This window comes from Centruroides vittatus, unplaced genomic scaffold (genome assembly GCF_030686945.1).
Source record: "Centruroides vittatus isolate TY-2023 unplaced genomic scaffold, ASM3068694v2 contig_357, whole genome shotgun sequence".
Taxonomy (NCBI): Eukaryota; Metazoa; Arthropoda; class Arachnida; order Scorpiones; family Buthidae; genus Centruroides; species Centruroides vittatus.
The window spans coordinates 2,262,610-2,278,269 of NW_027122180.1; the positions used below are offsets into that span (position 1 = coordinate 2,262,610).

Here is a 15,660-nt window from a genome sequence, read left to right on the forward strand (position 1 = left end):
TTAAATTAATAAAATATTTAATTATGTACACATAAATGTGTATATATGTGTTTGTATATATATATAAATATTTTATTTTATGTTAAAAATTTATATTTCAGTTATAAAACAAACAACACAATTTAAAGTAGTCATAACGAAACTATAAAGAATTTTTGGTTAAGGTTATCCAGCTTCATCGGTCTGTGCTATTGTTCTCACTTCTTACTTTATTACGCTCAACTACTCGTCACTATTCTCTAATTCCGACTGATTATTTTCTCTAAATTGAAATTTAAAGTCACGTTTAATGTTCAAAGTCACGTTTTTCAATACATTTCCAGTATTCGTTTTATTATAGCAGAAATTAAACAATACATCTACTGATGTGCTTGGAGGAAAAAGCATTATGACTGTCTCAACAATTATTATATAACTTGATAGAAATGTAAATTATAAATAAAATATTTTAAAAAGTTTTATTCTAAAATATACGAAATATACATATTTATGCGCTAGTTTATTTCTTTTTAATTACTAAATCTATTAATTTCGCTCATATTAAATCATTAAAATCAAGAATTATATTGAAATATTTATCTAATTTTGATTGAGATTTCACAATATACAGGCTTTTTTTCATTGAATTTATAGTTTAATGAATTTTATTTTAGAAAATTATATCCAGTATGCATTTACGTCGAGAACAAAAGATAATAGGTGATGTAATATAATCATTTAATAATTTATTAGAACGAGGAAACAAATAAAATAAGGAAGTTATATAAATCTTCTAAAAGGAAAAGTTTATGAACCGAGATACAGAAATTTATAGATTTTTATTTTTAGAATTTGTAATTGTTTCTTTAATAGAACATTATTATAAATAATGTTTAACATATAATTTGTCTTAGTTAAATATTTATTTCTGTATATGGACTACTATAAACTTTATTTTAACGCCTTTTAAATCTTTTGAATATAAAGGGGAAAATTAAAACATAAAAAACAATAAACTTTTCAAAATAACTTTTATTTAATTAAATATTTATTTGTATAATGTTTATATTTATATAGATTTTACAATTTTTAATGTAATACAGTAACACCTATGTAAACTGAAATCGCACGGTACCGAATTATTTTTTCAGTTTTCTTTAGATTCTATTTTAGACAGGCTTTAGACAGGTTTAGACTGTATAAATAAAATATTAAGATAAGTTTATTTTAGTGTTATTTAATTTTACTGTTTAATTTACTCGCATAAGTATTTTATAATAATTTATGGATATCTGAATGAGTTATTAGGTATTAAATTATTTTTTATATAATGAAATACTATTTAATGTAATTTTAATATAATAATTTGTGATATAATATCAGATAAAATTAAATGATGCGATTTTAACTAAAGCAAAATACTGTACAAAGAATAAAAAAATTTATTTAACAAATTAAGTTCATTGATACATTTTTATCTTTTTTTTTAAATTCAATTAATACTTATATCTTATCTGATGCTTATTCACTCAAAAGTCTAATCATTCTTAATTAATATTTCCGTTACCAGTTTTCTATTTTCCACTCTTTACTGTTTTCTTCTTTCCTGTAATACTTAATAGAAACTATTAGACTTATTAAACGAATTTTGATATAACAGTCCTTGGTACTATTGTAGAAAAATTGGAGAAAAATAATTAAAAATTTGCAAGAAATAGTTAAACTTTTCAAAATTTCAAGAAAAAAATTATTAAAGAACATGCAAATTGAAAAGTAAGAAGACAATCGATATAAAATTGCGCTTTTACAATAGTTTTGAAGAAAAAAGTGAGAATAAAACATATTTCATTGATGGGGAATATGTTTTATTAATGGAACCACTTATTTCACGATTAGAATATGTCAAGACAAATACTAGAAAAAAATATTTCAGTAATAAATGGATTTATCGCCGATTTTACTTATAATTTTGTGTTTTGTGTTTTGAAGTATTCTGTGTACTTTACGTATGTTTTATCGTACTACAGATACATAACAATTTAACTGCAGTATAATATATCCTACGAACTTTAAAGTATCAATGAACTGTACTGTACATTACTGTACAGTACATGTATATAAGTGAAAGTCGGTTACTTTCTATAAGTAGTCTATATAGCAGTAAAGAATGGAATACAATACAATATTCTTATTGCACAAATGTAATTTATTTGTAGGTAGATATAATTAAAATTATAGATCTTACTTATTATAATGCATGTTTACATAATACGCATTATAATCGTAAACAAAACGCGAGGACGATAATAATACAAGTAATAATAAATTTATTATCATTTCTGCGTTGCTTAAGTTTTAATTTAGTAAAAGTATAAACAGTTATCGAGCTGGTTATTATTTTATTCTAATAACAACTTGAAATAGCAAAAACATAGCGATATAAAAATTGAAAAACTTCTCGTTAACTCCATATATTTGCAGGAGCATCTCATTAAATCGCAGCCAATGTCTTATTTCTTAAAATGTTTTCGTTATTTGTGAAAAAGTTCTCATCATTTTTGCAACGATTCACTTTTTAATAGTACTTACGATAATAGCGCAATTCTTCATCAAGTTTTTGATATCTGTCTTCTAATTTTGTTATTTATATGTGTTACTTGATTAGTTTTTTTTCGAAATTATGAACTGTTCCTTGCAAATTTTTCGTTATTTTTCTGTAGTCCTTCGATTAAATAAGGCCAAGGATAGTAATATAACTATTAATATGTTATTAAGGTTTAGTTAGTAATTTGAATTTAATCTAACCATATATATAACCCGATATATAATATAAATAAAGTTTATAATAAAACCTGACGAAGCAAAATTTGTTTGAAAATTTAATTTTTAAATTTTAAGTAGTATATTAAAATACCATTAAAATGTTTCCGTAAAAATTAAAACCAAGTAATTTTATTAAGAACAAATGTTTTTGTTAAATTTTATATTAATTGAAACAGTTTATTAAACACAATTTACGTTTTTTAAATCTTCTCAAAATTGGTGCATTTCTATTTACATTTCTAAACGATTTGACAGGATCTCAACAGCTTAAAAAATTCTCCATTGTTCTATTGAAAATTGTGAAGTATGTAATTGTCGCCAATAATTTCAATCAGTAAATCTGTCAGACAAATTTTGAAATACAAATTTTAAACCATGAAGGATAATTCACTTTAATTTTTAAAAAAAGTAGAAAAAAACTGAAAAAATGTTTTTAGTTTCTTCATAATTTCGTCCTTCTCATATCTCAGGAACAACAAAGTTACGTAGTAAAGTCGACATTTATTTGGAAACTCTCCAAATAAAGGTCTACTTCGCTCTGTTGTTCCTGAAGTGTGGGAAAAACGAAATTATGAAATTTTTTCTGCTTTTTCATTTAATATTTTTAAATTTTTAAGGAACAGAATATTTCTTTTTGTCGAATTCAAGAAAACCGTTTTTTTTTTAATTTTTCCTACTACTGTATACATAAAGTCCCAATTAGATATGTATTAATGCCAAGGAATGATTTTAAAATATACGTAGTAATATGTTTATAAAATATTTTTTAGATTGCTTATAAATAATTTTTACAACAAATAAATATACTCTATTGTTTCTGTAAAAAATGAATTTAAATATAATTTATTTTCGTTTTTATAATATTAATATATTTGAAATTTTACATATTTATTTACTTTTTTTCAGGTAGTGATGAGAAGTGTCTGATCACACGTAAGGTCAATGGCCAATTTTAAAAAGTATAGCATGTTGCTGCCTATGAAGAAGTCAAATCATATTCATACGTATAAAATGTATTTGTTTCGATAGTACCAAAAATATTTTAACATATACAATTATCCATGAAAAAATTAATGAAGTGATAATGTCATTGAGAGTTTCATGGATCACACGAAGTAGACGATGCTACTTCTATTGTCGACAAATTTGTTGACGATCTTGGGGGTTTTAACCCTCTGGGGACCTGTCTATATCACAAAGGGTTCACCCGAAATCCAAAGAAAGACTGTAACTCTGCCTGGAGATATAATGATTGGTGCTCTTTTCTCTGTTCACTTTGCTCCTGGTCCAAAACAAGCGCAGACAAGAACTTGTGGAGAAGTTAGAGAACAATACGGAATCCAACGCGTGGAATCGGCTTTCCAAACTGTAGATGAAATCAATAGAAACAGTTCTATTTTGCCTAACATTACTTTAGGTATCGAAATTCGTGATTCTTGCTGGTATTCGCCTATTGCTCTTGAACAAAGTATAGAATTTATCAGGGATAATATAGCTATGATTGATGACGCTGCCCTTAATGCAAGTGCCATCGCTGAAGGAGAAATTTTGTGTCCAAGACCTCCAAAACTTGCCAAAAACTTAGTCGGAGTGATAGGTCCCGGTTCAAGTACGGTGACCATTCAAGTGCAAAATCTTTTACAACTGTTCAACATACCACAAATAGGTTATTCTGCTACTAGTCAAGATCTAAGTGATAAAAGCTTTTACAAATATTTTCTACGTGTCGTTCCGTCTGATTTTCACCAAGCAAAAGTATTAGTAGACATAGTCAAAAGACACAACTGGACGTATGTTTCAGCGGTACATACAGATGGTGAGTACATTTATAAGTGCATTTGCTTCCTATTTTGACAAGCAGAAATTACTTACTTTGATATAATTCTAAACAAATTTTAATGCACTATTTCTCGTCATTTATTTTTGTAAATAACAAACACTAACGTCTTTACTGTCTAATAAAATAAAATACTTAAATTATAAATAGCTATAATATAAAAATTACAAATTAATAATTTAGTGATATTCATGACTGCTTAAACTGTTCAAAAGTTTATTTAGAAGATAAAATAATTTTCGTTTCTCGAATAGTTTTAATGAGATTTCTGCAATATTTTTTAGGTTTTATATATTTGAATATATAATTTGCACAATAATAATTATTGTAAAGATATTTTAATATACTGTACTAAAAATTAATAATATAAAAAAACACTGAAAAAAAACAAAGAAACCGGAAACAATTTAAAGTAGATTTCTACATGATCAATTTTTTCATTTCTTAATTTAAAGAATTGAAAATGCCGAAAATAGTTCATTGTTGATGTTAGAAAAGCGAATTGTTTTGGAGAAATGCCTACTTCTAATCATGGATCATTTGTGTAGCCAACCGTGCGTGTGACGTCATTTGTCAGCTGACCGCAGATAACAGAGCTTGGTAGACACCTTGTCAACTCCCTTTTACTTCCTCTTTGGCAGCTTTCTTATCTAAAAAGAGATAACGATTGAGCTCAATGTCTCCTATTGAACTAACTGTGTTTTCATGAAGTTACAAGATTTTCTTATGATTCTCTAAAAGTGATGTCAAAACAAATGCGATTTAAGTACTTATCTTTAATAGTTTTCTTCTTTGAAATGCTTTAACATGATTTAAGAGATTATTTAATTATTTGATTGCGGCCTAATGAATAGTTATTATTCCTACTACGTAAAACAATACTTTTTTTTATTCTGCATTTAAAATCTTCATATAAATTTTTCTTAAAAATTCACAATTTTATCGAATATAGTTTAATTTAATGTTCAGTGCATCAAAAACACTTAATTTGTTACTGAAAACAATATCTATATATACTTGATAAGTTTATCATTAATGAGAAGATTAAGATTAAAAGTTTATAATATATTCTAGAAATCCGAAATTAAGAGAAATTCTTAATTTTTACGTTAATTAATTTTTATTTTAATGATTTTTCTCTTCAATAGAATTTTAAAATATTATTAAATCAAATGTTAATATTTTATTTTGAATCTTATGTCTGGAAATTTTTGTTTTTGGACTTATAATAGGATATTTCTGAATTCAGGTTTTATTTCTAAATCCTTCTAAGCTCGCTCGATGACTGTTATATTTTCATATTCTTGATTAGTTAATATATGTATTAATGCGTTATTTGAATTATTGCATACAAATAATTAAGTTAATAGTCGTAAATAATTATCTGTTTATAATTCTTATAAAATCAGTATTTCTATTTTGTAGAAATGATCGCATTATAATGATTATCACGTTATAAGTCGTTGTCTTATAATATAAATCACATTTTTATGTTTACGAAAGTTAAAATTATTATCAACTAATTAAACAGAACAATTTTTAAATAATTTCTTCGAATTAATTTTCTTTTTGGCAGAACTCCGTGTACTGCACAGAGTACTTATATTTATTGTTTTTTTTAATTTTTATTGTTACAGTTTTATTGTTATGCGGGGATGTAAATCTTTAATCTCAATTAGTCTTTTCCTAATGAACTAAAATAAAAAAAACAAATAAAAGTATGTAATAGTCAATATTGACATATTATATGTTTACAAAGAATAAACATGTAATTTATACGTATACGTAAATATTTTGAGTGTTTTTTAGACATATTGAAAAATTATGTGTGTTCAATGCAATTATTATACAACACGTCTAAGCACTCTCGCTAATCCGAACCAATTTCGTTCGATTTTCTGCTAAATGCTAGATTTAAAAAAGCTTGTATAAAGATAGTTTAAATATATGTATTTGTTTTTAGTCCTTCTTGACTTCGTTTTCATTGTATACTCGTATAAGTTCACTGATTCGAACTTTACGTTATGCCGTACAATATTTTATAATAATTAACTCAGATTAACAAGAGTGCACGGTATTAGAATTATGAAATTATTTTTAGCGCTTTTACAGTTAATATAAAATAATAAATAATAGTTAATTGAAATTATTTCAACAATTAAAAATTTATTTTTTATTAATTATATATTGTTTGAAGAATAGATTTATCAAAAAAGAATATAAATTTGACTATACCAAAATTTTAAAATTAGATGATATTAACTAATAAAATAAAAATCAATACAATTATATAACAATAAATTTTTCTAGGAGATATTGTTTTTTCGAGTAAACAACTAGGTTAACAAAGTACGTGTATTGTATTGTAACGAATATATATAAAAATATTGTCTAACAGGCAAAGAAATTTAATAAGTTTCATTTAAAAGTTGCATATTAATATAAATATATATTTAAATTTCTTTTTTAAAAATACAATAAAATATAAAAGTAAGGCATTCATATAATTATAAAATTATCATCAAGTCAAAATACACTGAACCATAAATAAACAAAAATTTAGTTATAAACTTTAAAATAATTTTCAAAAGTACTACTTTAATTAGTAATTAAAATAGTATAGTACTTTTTGAAAATAAAAAATAAGCATGTACTTTTTACGTAAAACGAGTACTTTTATATATAAAATCAATTTTATTTAATAATTGAAGTTAAATGAGAAGTAAATAATGGTTACGTAAAATAAAACGAGAAAGAAAAAATATGAAATTAATTAATGTACAAAATAACTTTTACAATAAAGCTTTAAATGAACATATTTTTAATATTTTCTGCCTTTGAACTAAGATTAAAATGAAGTTTGACTTATTTAATTATTTATTAAATTAAAAATTAAATAATTCCACATATTAGATGAAATTATGCACGTTTTAGTTTAATTTTCATAATAATTACTCTTTAGTTTTCTCTAAGTTTAATTCAGGTTAGAAAGTTAAAAATTATTTAATTTTCTATAATTATAGATAGAATATTTTTATTAAATGCTTTAAAAATATTCATTAGATTTATATCAGCATATTATATATACTATCGCTGTGGTTAATTCATCCCATTGATATTATAGAAGTGAATGTATTTTAAATTTTCTATAATTACACTATTGACAAAAGATAGAAAAAAAAATTACCCCAAAGCGGATAGAATTATCTAATTAGAACATGCAGCTTTTTTCAGACAGGTATATAAATCATTAGAGTTGTGTCTGATTGCACGCCGAGTAATGCCATCAGAATGTTTAGAATCGCTACATCACTATCCTGTATAAAGGCTCGCAGAGGCTTCCTATGTTCAGAATTTTCAATATACCTGCTGTTTGGAGGTCTTTGAATGCCAAGCATGTCTGTGCGACGCAGTCAATGACGTTATACACAGCTGACGAAATTTGAGAAAGACCACATCATCGGTAAGAAAAGTTGGACGGTCGTTTCGTAGAATTACTGATCATCTGGATCGTTCCGACCAGGTCAGAATCAGGCAGAACGGAATACAGGACGGGAGCATAAATGGATCCGTCAGGGCTCACTTATTTGGCTGCCATGCTGTGAACACCCCAAACAGACTACCAGGAGAGATGATTGTCTGATCGTGACACATGCACGGACAGCTGCAACGACGTCTTTTCCAACCATCTATAGAAAAGTGGAACCTTGTCACTTCCCCTACCACTAGTAGACAAATAGCTGAGGTAAATTTGCATGCACGGCAACAACTATACGTTCTGCCATTTTTGGCGTCGTTTATAATGGTGCTGTGACAGAGAAGCATGGACTGCTACGTATTAGCAACTTATCGTCTTTGGTTCGCATTGTTCTGTTTGGTAATAGACAATAGCCATATTAGAATGTGAAGAATAACTGATGAATGTTTCAATTCCGCCATTATTGTTGAGAGACATACTACTCTCACTACTGGCATAGTGGTCTGGGGAGGCAGTTCTATGTCAATTGGTCATTACTAATAATGGCGTAGAAACATTAACAGCACAGCAATACATTCAGAAAATTCTGTGCCCTCATATGTTGTCATATGTGGTGCCTCGTGATGGTAGAACTGCAAACAGCATTTTCCAACAAGATAATGCTCGATCGCACACGAATAGAGCTTTCTAGGAATGTTTTCATCACATTTCCATACATTCTTGGCCAGACAGACCAAGATTTGCCGCCATCGAGTATTTGCGGGACTGGATGAGAGGCTAAGTTCGGCCAACTACGAGTATGAGGGGTGTGGAATGGCAATTGCAACATCTTTGGATAAGTCTATCATGATAGCAAGCATATGGTGCCCGGTATGCCTTCATGCCGCTCCGTATCGTCGTACGTATCCGTAAGAGAAGATTGTACAAGGTATTAAAGAATTGCTTTGAATTGTTCCACTGTTTTACAGGAAATTGTCGCTTCGCTATGATATTCTAATCACTTATTATTGTCATTACGATAATAACGTTTTTTTCGATTCCAACGTTGTACAGTGACAATGAATTTTATAAAGAAAAATAATACGCTAATTGCCAGAATGTAGATATGATGAAGGGTGGTATCGAGGTAAGACAAATAACAAGAGGACTAAAAAGGAATGTACATGTACTGTACGTCAGAGCCCACACGTTCAAACTGTAGTGAGGACCGGAGTACCACTTTCCCTTAACAGAGTTCACAAAACTCCACTCACCCCTCGCATAGCAGCGGAGAGGGCACGACGATTTCAAGGGTAAAGGTCACATTCACAACTTCCTAACAGTAATGAATCAAACTTTTATGTTATTTGTAATCAAGTTCGTTTATGAGCACTAATACAATGATAAACAGGGAATTTTATTATAGTAACGACAATCGTAAACGATAATGAGGGATGATGGATAAACTCACGAATTAAAGCTTATAGTGAATCTCTAGTCGTGATGCAATCATTGCTAGAACTGCATGTCAGTTGTTTGCATGAATGTTGCAAGCAGTTTACGAGTGTCATTTCAAAGAAATCGAATGTGTAATTTACAATGGATTGTAAACCTGCAGATATGTATTTTTATTTATTCTATTATATACTTCACAACATTTACTCTTGTTAAATATGGCCCTATGGATTTGATTATATTTTTGTGAAAGAAGTAACTTTTCGTGGCTTTATATTACATTTTCGGCCTCGACTGGGGTTGACAACTGGTCCTCAAAAGCCGGATTTAACCCGCTTTTGAAAATTACTTATAGAACCGGAAACCAATTGTAAAACCCGGTTCTACCAAAGTAAAATGATGCACAATTTTCGTTTCTTCTTAGTTATTATCTAAAAGGAAAACTAACGCAAAATATAAACTGTTCATCTAGTTTTAATTTTATTTCAAAGGATAAAAAAATTAAATTTTCCTATTAAAAATTTAGAAACGAAAAATTCAGTCTTTAGTCTCTTCGCGTGAAAATTACGATACAGCGGAGTAAAGTGACCTTTTGCCAGAATATATGAAAGAGATGAAAAAAACAAACTGACACCAAAAAATAATAATTCACAAAATTTTAATATGAATGATGAATTCAAATACTATGAAGCTATCTTAACTGAAATAAAAAAAAATAAATAAATAAAACAAAAACAAAATGTAGGCCTAGACCTTTTGCACAAACATTATTTACGTCAAAGCAACCAGCGTTTGAACCTGAACACATTTTCTCAGCTTCAGGCTTTTTTAGACTAAGCTTTGGACAAGAATGTCCCCCCCAAAAAAACGTTCAATGCTCATTAATTTTTAAGGAGGTATTTTCAAAATAAAAATAATATATTTCCGTTTTATTAAAAGGCCCTAATTTTTTCGCTCGTATATAATTATCTTCTAAGTTCTTTATGTTTTAATAAATTATAATTTTTTTGTTTCTTAAAAGTTACGAATTTTTTTGGTTTAAAATTTCAATGCATTTCGAAATAGATTTATTGTACAGTGTTTTATCTATTCTAAAAGTGGTAATTTTTCGCGATTAGCTAATAGCCATATTTATTTTAAATGAATACTTTTCTTTCGGGATTCTAAAGTTGATTTTTTTTACTATTTTATTTTTAAAATAAAAACTTATGCACCCAAAATATAAAATAATTCCAATTCTGGTTTATTTGTTTACGGCAACGCAACACATGGGCGATCCGCCGATGGGGGATATCTTCCCGGAGGTCTTCCATGCAAAACTTCCCCTATTTAGGTGTTATAAACTTGAAAAAAACCCAAAAAACTCGTGGCCAGCCCGTTGGAGAAGCGAGAACTCAGGACCAGTATTTAGTGTATTATCCACTCAGTCACTGGTGGGAACATCAATTCCAAGTTAATTGTGAATTTAAATCTACCCTTTTTATACTTTTATACGTAAATAAAACAATGTCATCTACTTTATTATGTAGAAAGAAAATAGTTATTTTTGCCCTCAGAACCGATTTTACCCGGGTTTTAGGCCATGACTTGTTTCTAGAACCGTTTTTAAAGTTTTCGATTTTTTTTTAATAACCTTAATCCCGACCAGTTATTAATATTGTGTAGTATATTGCTCATTCTGTCTAGTAATAAACCTGTAAAAATTATCTGCATTTTTTTCCTGAGGGAATGTATATATTTAAAAACTATAAATTCACTCAGTTCACATATTTCCTATTTGTAAAATTCAGCAAATAAAGTCTAAAATTAAACCCGTGTCCTCTAGATGTGTAGAAAGCTACCAAAGTTTGAATACATTTTGAGTTGATCAGTTTATTAATAATTTTAGAGATTTTCGTTCTGGCATAAAATGGCTCCATATTACACAAAAAAAAACTTTTTTTTACCTATCTGAAGTAATCAGTTCGGCTCTGTTAGAGATCGGAGAATTTTTATAAGTCCCGAAGTCGCAAAATAAAAATGGAAAACTTTTTCGCAGAAGTTTTTCAAGAAAACTTTTTAGAATAAATCCTATGAAGATATTTAAAACATTCTTCTAACATCACCGTATCCTTTTTTTTTAAAGAAAGTTTAAAAGTTCTCTTTCAAAGTATTTTATTTACTTATCCCTCCTAAAGTATTAAGATTCAATTTTGTAAATAAATGGTTTTTGGTACGATTTATAGTAATGTTTTAAATAGTTTATGAACAGAATGTCTTATATGACGTCAAAATTTGTCTTTACCACTAAAGATGATGAATGTAACGTCGAACAATTTTTATTATAAATTGTAAAAAGCATTTATTAAATATTAGAAAATTTGTGACTTTTACACCACTGTGTATCACCGTCTTGATAGGTAATTTTTTTTTTTAAACAATGACGTATTAATATCCTTATTAGTTAATGAAACATTTTTATTCAATTATGCCTGCTAATTTCAATTTTTATGTTTTCAGTATAATAAAAATATTATTAAAATTGAAATTAAGTTATTTATTACTGTTAAATAATAAGTCTGTGTTGTTTTGAAATTGTATTACTTTAATAGAATATCAAAACAACACAATATTCAGTAAATTCGTCAATTATAAATGTGTAAATACTTTTTCTAATTGGAAAACATGTAAAAAGGGTAAAATTTTCTTGAATAAATTTTCTCAATTCTGTAAGAACTATATACAGCAGTGTCGAACCAGAGACCCGCGGAATAAAAATATTTGGTAAATTTCAAAACATTGTATATGTAATGTGAAAGCGTGATCCTAAAGCTGTCATGAAAAGTCTTAAAGGTTACTAATTATAAACCTTAGAAAAATGTCAAATAAACAACAGCAGACTTCTCATTAAACGAAATATTTGTTTCCGTTTTAATCACATTATTAATTCCTTCTCACGTATATAGAGTAACAATAAAAGTTAGCAAAATGCATATAAATTTTACTTTATTTATTGAATTATATGAATTCAAATTAAACATTTAACCCTTGAACTGAAAATTGAATTCGAAAATAAGCAATTTTTCTAAATTTCGAATTCAACTTTGATCCATCTTCGGGAAAAGATTCACATCGCTGATATACACTACAACAAAAAGGTAATAAACAATTATTGAAAATGTTAATTTATCAATTCAAATAATAGAAGACTATGAATTGGACAAAATAAAAATAAGAAAATATTATCGTCCAGTAATTCTGGTATTTTTAATAGAATAAAGTCTACTTACGTTTTGATTATTCAGCTGTTGTACTTCTATTATTTTTTAATTTGTCCAAAGTTCAAACATGAAGTTTAAAACAAAATCATTTTCGTTATGTGTTAATAAAATAAAAAGAAATATAAATTAAACTTACGCAAATCAAGTAAACATTGATCTTACTAAATTAAAAAAAGGAAATAAACCTTATTTACAATGCTAATAAATATTTGTTTTTTTATCGTTCTGAATTCAAAACTTAAATTTAATAATATTTTAGTACTGATTCGTTAATGATATTCACAATTAATTTATTTTTGAGATATGCAGAAATTTTAAAATCTGCTTATAAATCAGGTAATAATTATAAGTGCAAAAGTTTTCTAAACTTCACTGGTAAAATAACTAATGCATAATGTTAGATCATTCTCATTTAATTTTTATACATCTAGTTAATTTTTCACAAATGATATTTAAACTTTAGTGTAATTCATTATGATTAGGAAATTTAATCCATTTTTAATTATCTTAATAGAATTGTTGTGGTATATTACAGGAATTGTTACACCGAAAATAAATTCTAAATATTTTACAAAATTTTGAAAATTATTATTTTGATTTTTTTATACAAGTATTATTTATAAATATTTGTGATTTAGTGTTCATAAGCAGAGGTTTCAACCGGTGTGCCACAAACTTCTCATAGATGTGTCACAAAATTCTAAAAAATAATCAAAGAATGCTAATTGTTTCTCTATTTATTATTATTATTATTATTATTTGTATATTTTCTACATGAAAAGAAAAGTTGTTCAGCGTTTATGAATAAGACAATTTTGATGGCAAACTGCATAGTGATGGATCAGCCAACACTTATGAATATGTAATAACTCAAAAACATTGAGAACCAATGAACTAAAGAAATGTTAATTAACGATCTCAATCATTTCTATTTACATTTTAATATATGCTACTGCGGTTTTTTCACGAAGTTAACTGCTCTTTTGTAAAATATTTATAAAAAGAAAAACCTCGAAAAGCAAGAACGTATTGCATTCTAAAATAAAAATAATCCATATTAAATCTAAAACATTTTATTGCAAATATGTATATATACATGTGTGTGTGTAAAGACTTTAAGTTAGTTCTATATGTATACTTGTGATTTCTGTGATATTTAGAAGCTTAGTAAATACGTATATATCATGCCTATCGCAACACATAACAATGCATAACTATTTACATTTCTGTATTTTGTATACATTAAAATACATTGTTTGTATACATCCAAGATAGAAATAGAATTTCTGTAAATAAAAATTTAATATCCAATATAAAAAATTGTTCATTCTTAAAGTATTTATTTAATTTTTTTTATATTTATAAGATATACAGTATTTCATGTATGTATACATACAATGTATACATACATTACTCTTACTTTATATAAAGATTTCATTTTTGTTTGAATGTTTGCAATGGTGGCTCATAGCGTCTAATACGGGGTGAACTTGAAGGAAGGCGCGCAGCACGCAACCATAATAAAATCTTTTTGATTTTATCTAATGTTTTGACCGGCACTGTTATTTTTTATTAATATTAAGTTAAAATTAATGTTTTATCAAAAATCACCGCCGATCAAAACATTATATGGAATGAATACGATTTTTTTAGGATTACGTCTGCGCGGCTCTCCTGAGACAATTACCTCCATATTAAACGCCAAGAGCCGCCATTGAATGTTTCTGAACCTCTCAGCAAACATATAAAAATATAAATACCTTATGTATATTTTAAAGTATAGACTTGTAGGCTATGTGTGGACAACACATAAAACATCGCAGTTAGCCTATAAAAAACATTTTGATACGTGAATAAAATGTGATTTTTCTGTAATGTGACATATGTTGTAATTTAGAAAAAATTTCACAGTTAAAAAAGATTCTGAACACTGTTATATATATATATAATATATATATTATATATAATATATATAACAGTGTTCAAAACATTTAATAAAATAATACAATTCTTTATTTGATACTATTCTTAATTACTATATAGCTATAGAATTGTATAATTTTAAAGAAATGAAATCTTTATATAAATGTATAGAGTAATGTATGTATACATTGTATGTATACATACATGAAATACTGTATATCTTATAAATATAAAAAAAATTAAATAAATACTTTAAGAATGAACAATTTTTTATATTGGATATTAAATTTTTATTTACAGAAATTCTATTTCTATCTTGGATATGAAATTTTTATTTTGGATATTGCATTTTTTATTTTTAAATCTTATTTAGTAAAGCAGTTAGTCACACTTTCCAGTTACAATAGAAGAAACTGCAAGCAGCATATATAAATTGTCATTGAATGAAGACGATAGTTCTATAAGTTAATCTCCTAAAGTATTTTTGAATGCAACTGTACTTTTATAATGAATAAATAATATATAAATCTTCATACATAAACTTTAGAAGTTCATAAACAATTATCGAGATGTGTTTAGATATAATAAAACATTGTTTCATTGTATTAAGTTATAAGTATCATAAAACAAGAAATGAAATGAAGATTGAATTATCCTTTTGTCCTTTATCTAAACACTGTTTTTATTTACTATAAAGATAAATAAATACTTTATTTTTAAAGAGACTATAATTGATACCTAAATCTTTTGAATTTCTCTATAATAAAATGTTAATTTCATGTCTAAATTGTTAATTTAGAAAAAAGTTAATAAAATTTATTAAAATGTATTTTAACAGACTCCTATCAGACTTATTTTTCGCATCAGTTTGATGCAGAACAAACTGGTGCAAGTCTAATAGTTTTAACAATATGATACAAGAAATA

General features: G+C 26.6%; 1 protein-coding gene across 6 annotated transcripts in view; it reads left to right on the forward strand.

Moving 5' to 3' along the window:
- The window catches only part of LOC136974839 (metabotropic glutamate receptor 1-like), a 106,913-nt gene that overhangs the window by 26,281 nt on the left and 64,972 nt on the right, over positions 1-15,660 (forward strand). For all 6 annotated transcript variants that reach the window (XM_067269796.1, XM_067269802.1, XM_067269799.1 and 3 more), the window contains exon 2: positions 3,709-4,618. In XM_067269796.1, the coding sequence (XP_067125897.1) occupies positions 3,925-4,618 (694 nt within the window). In that variant the 5' untranslated portion in view covers positions 3,709-3,924. The remainder of the gene's footprint in view (positions 1-3,708; positions 4,619-15,660) is intronic.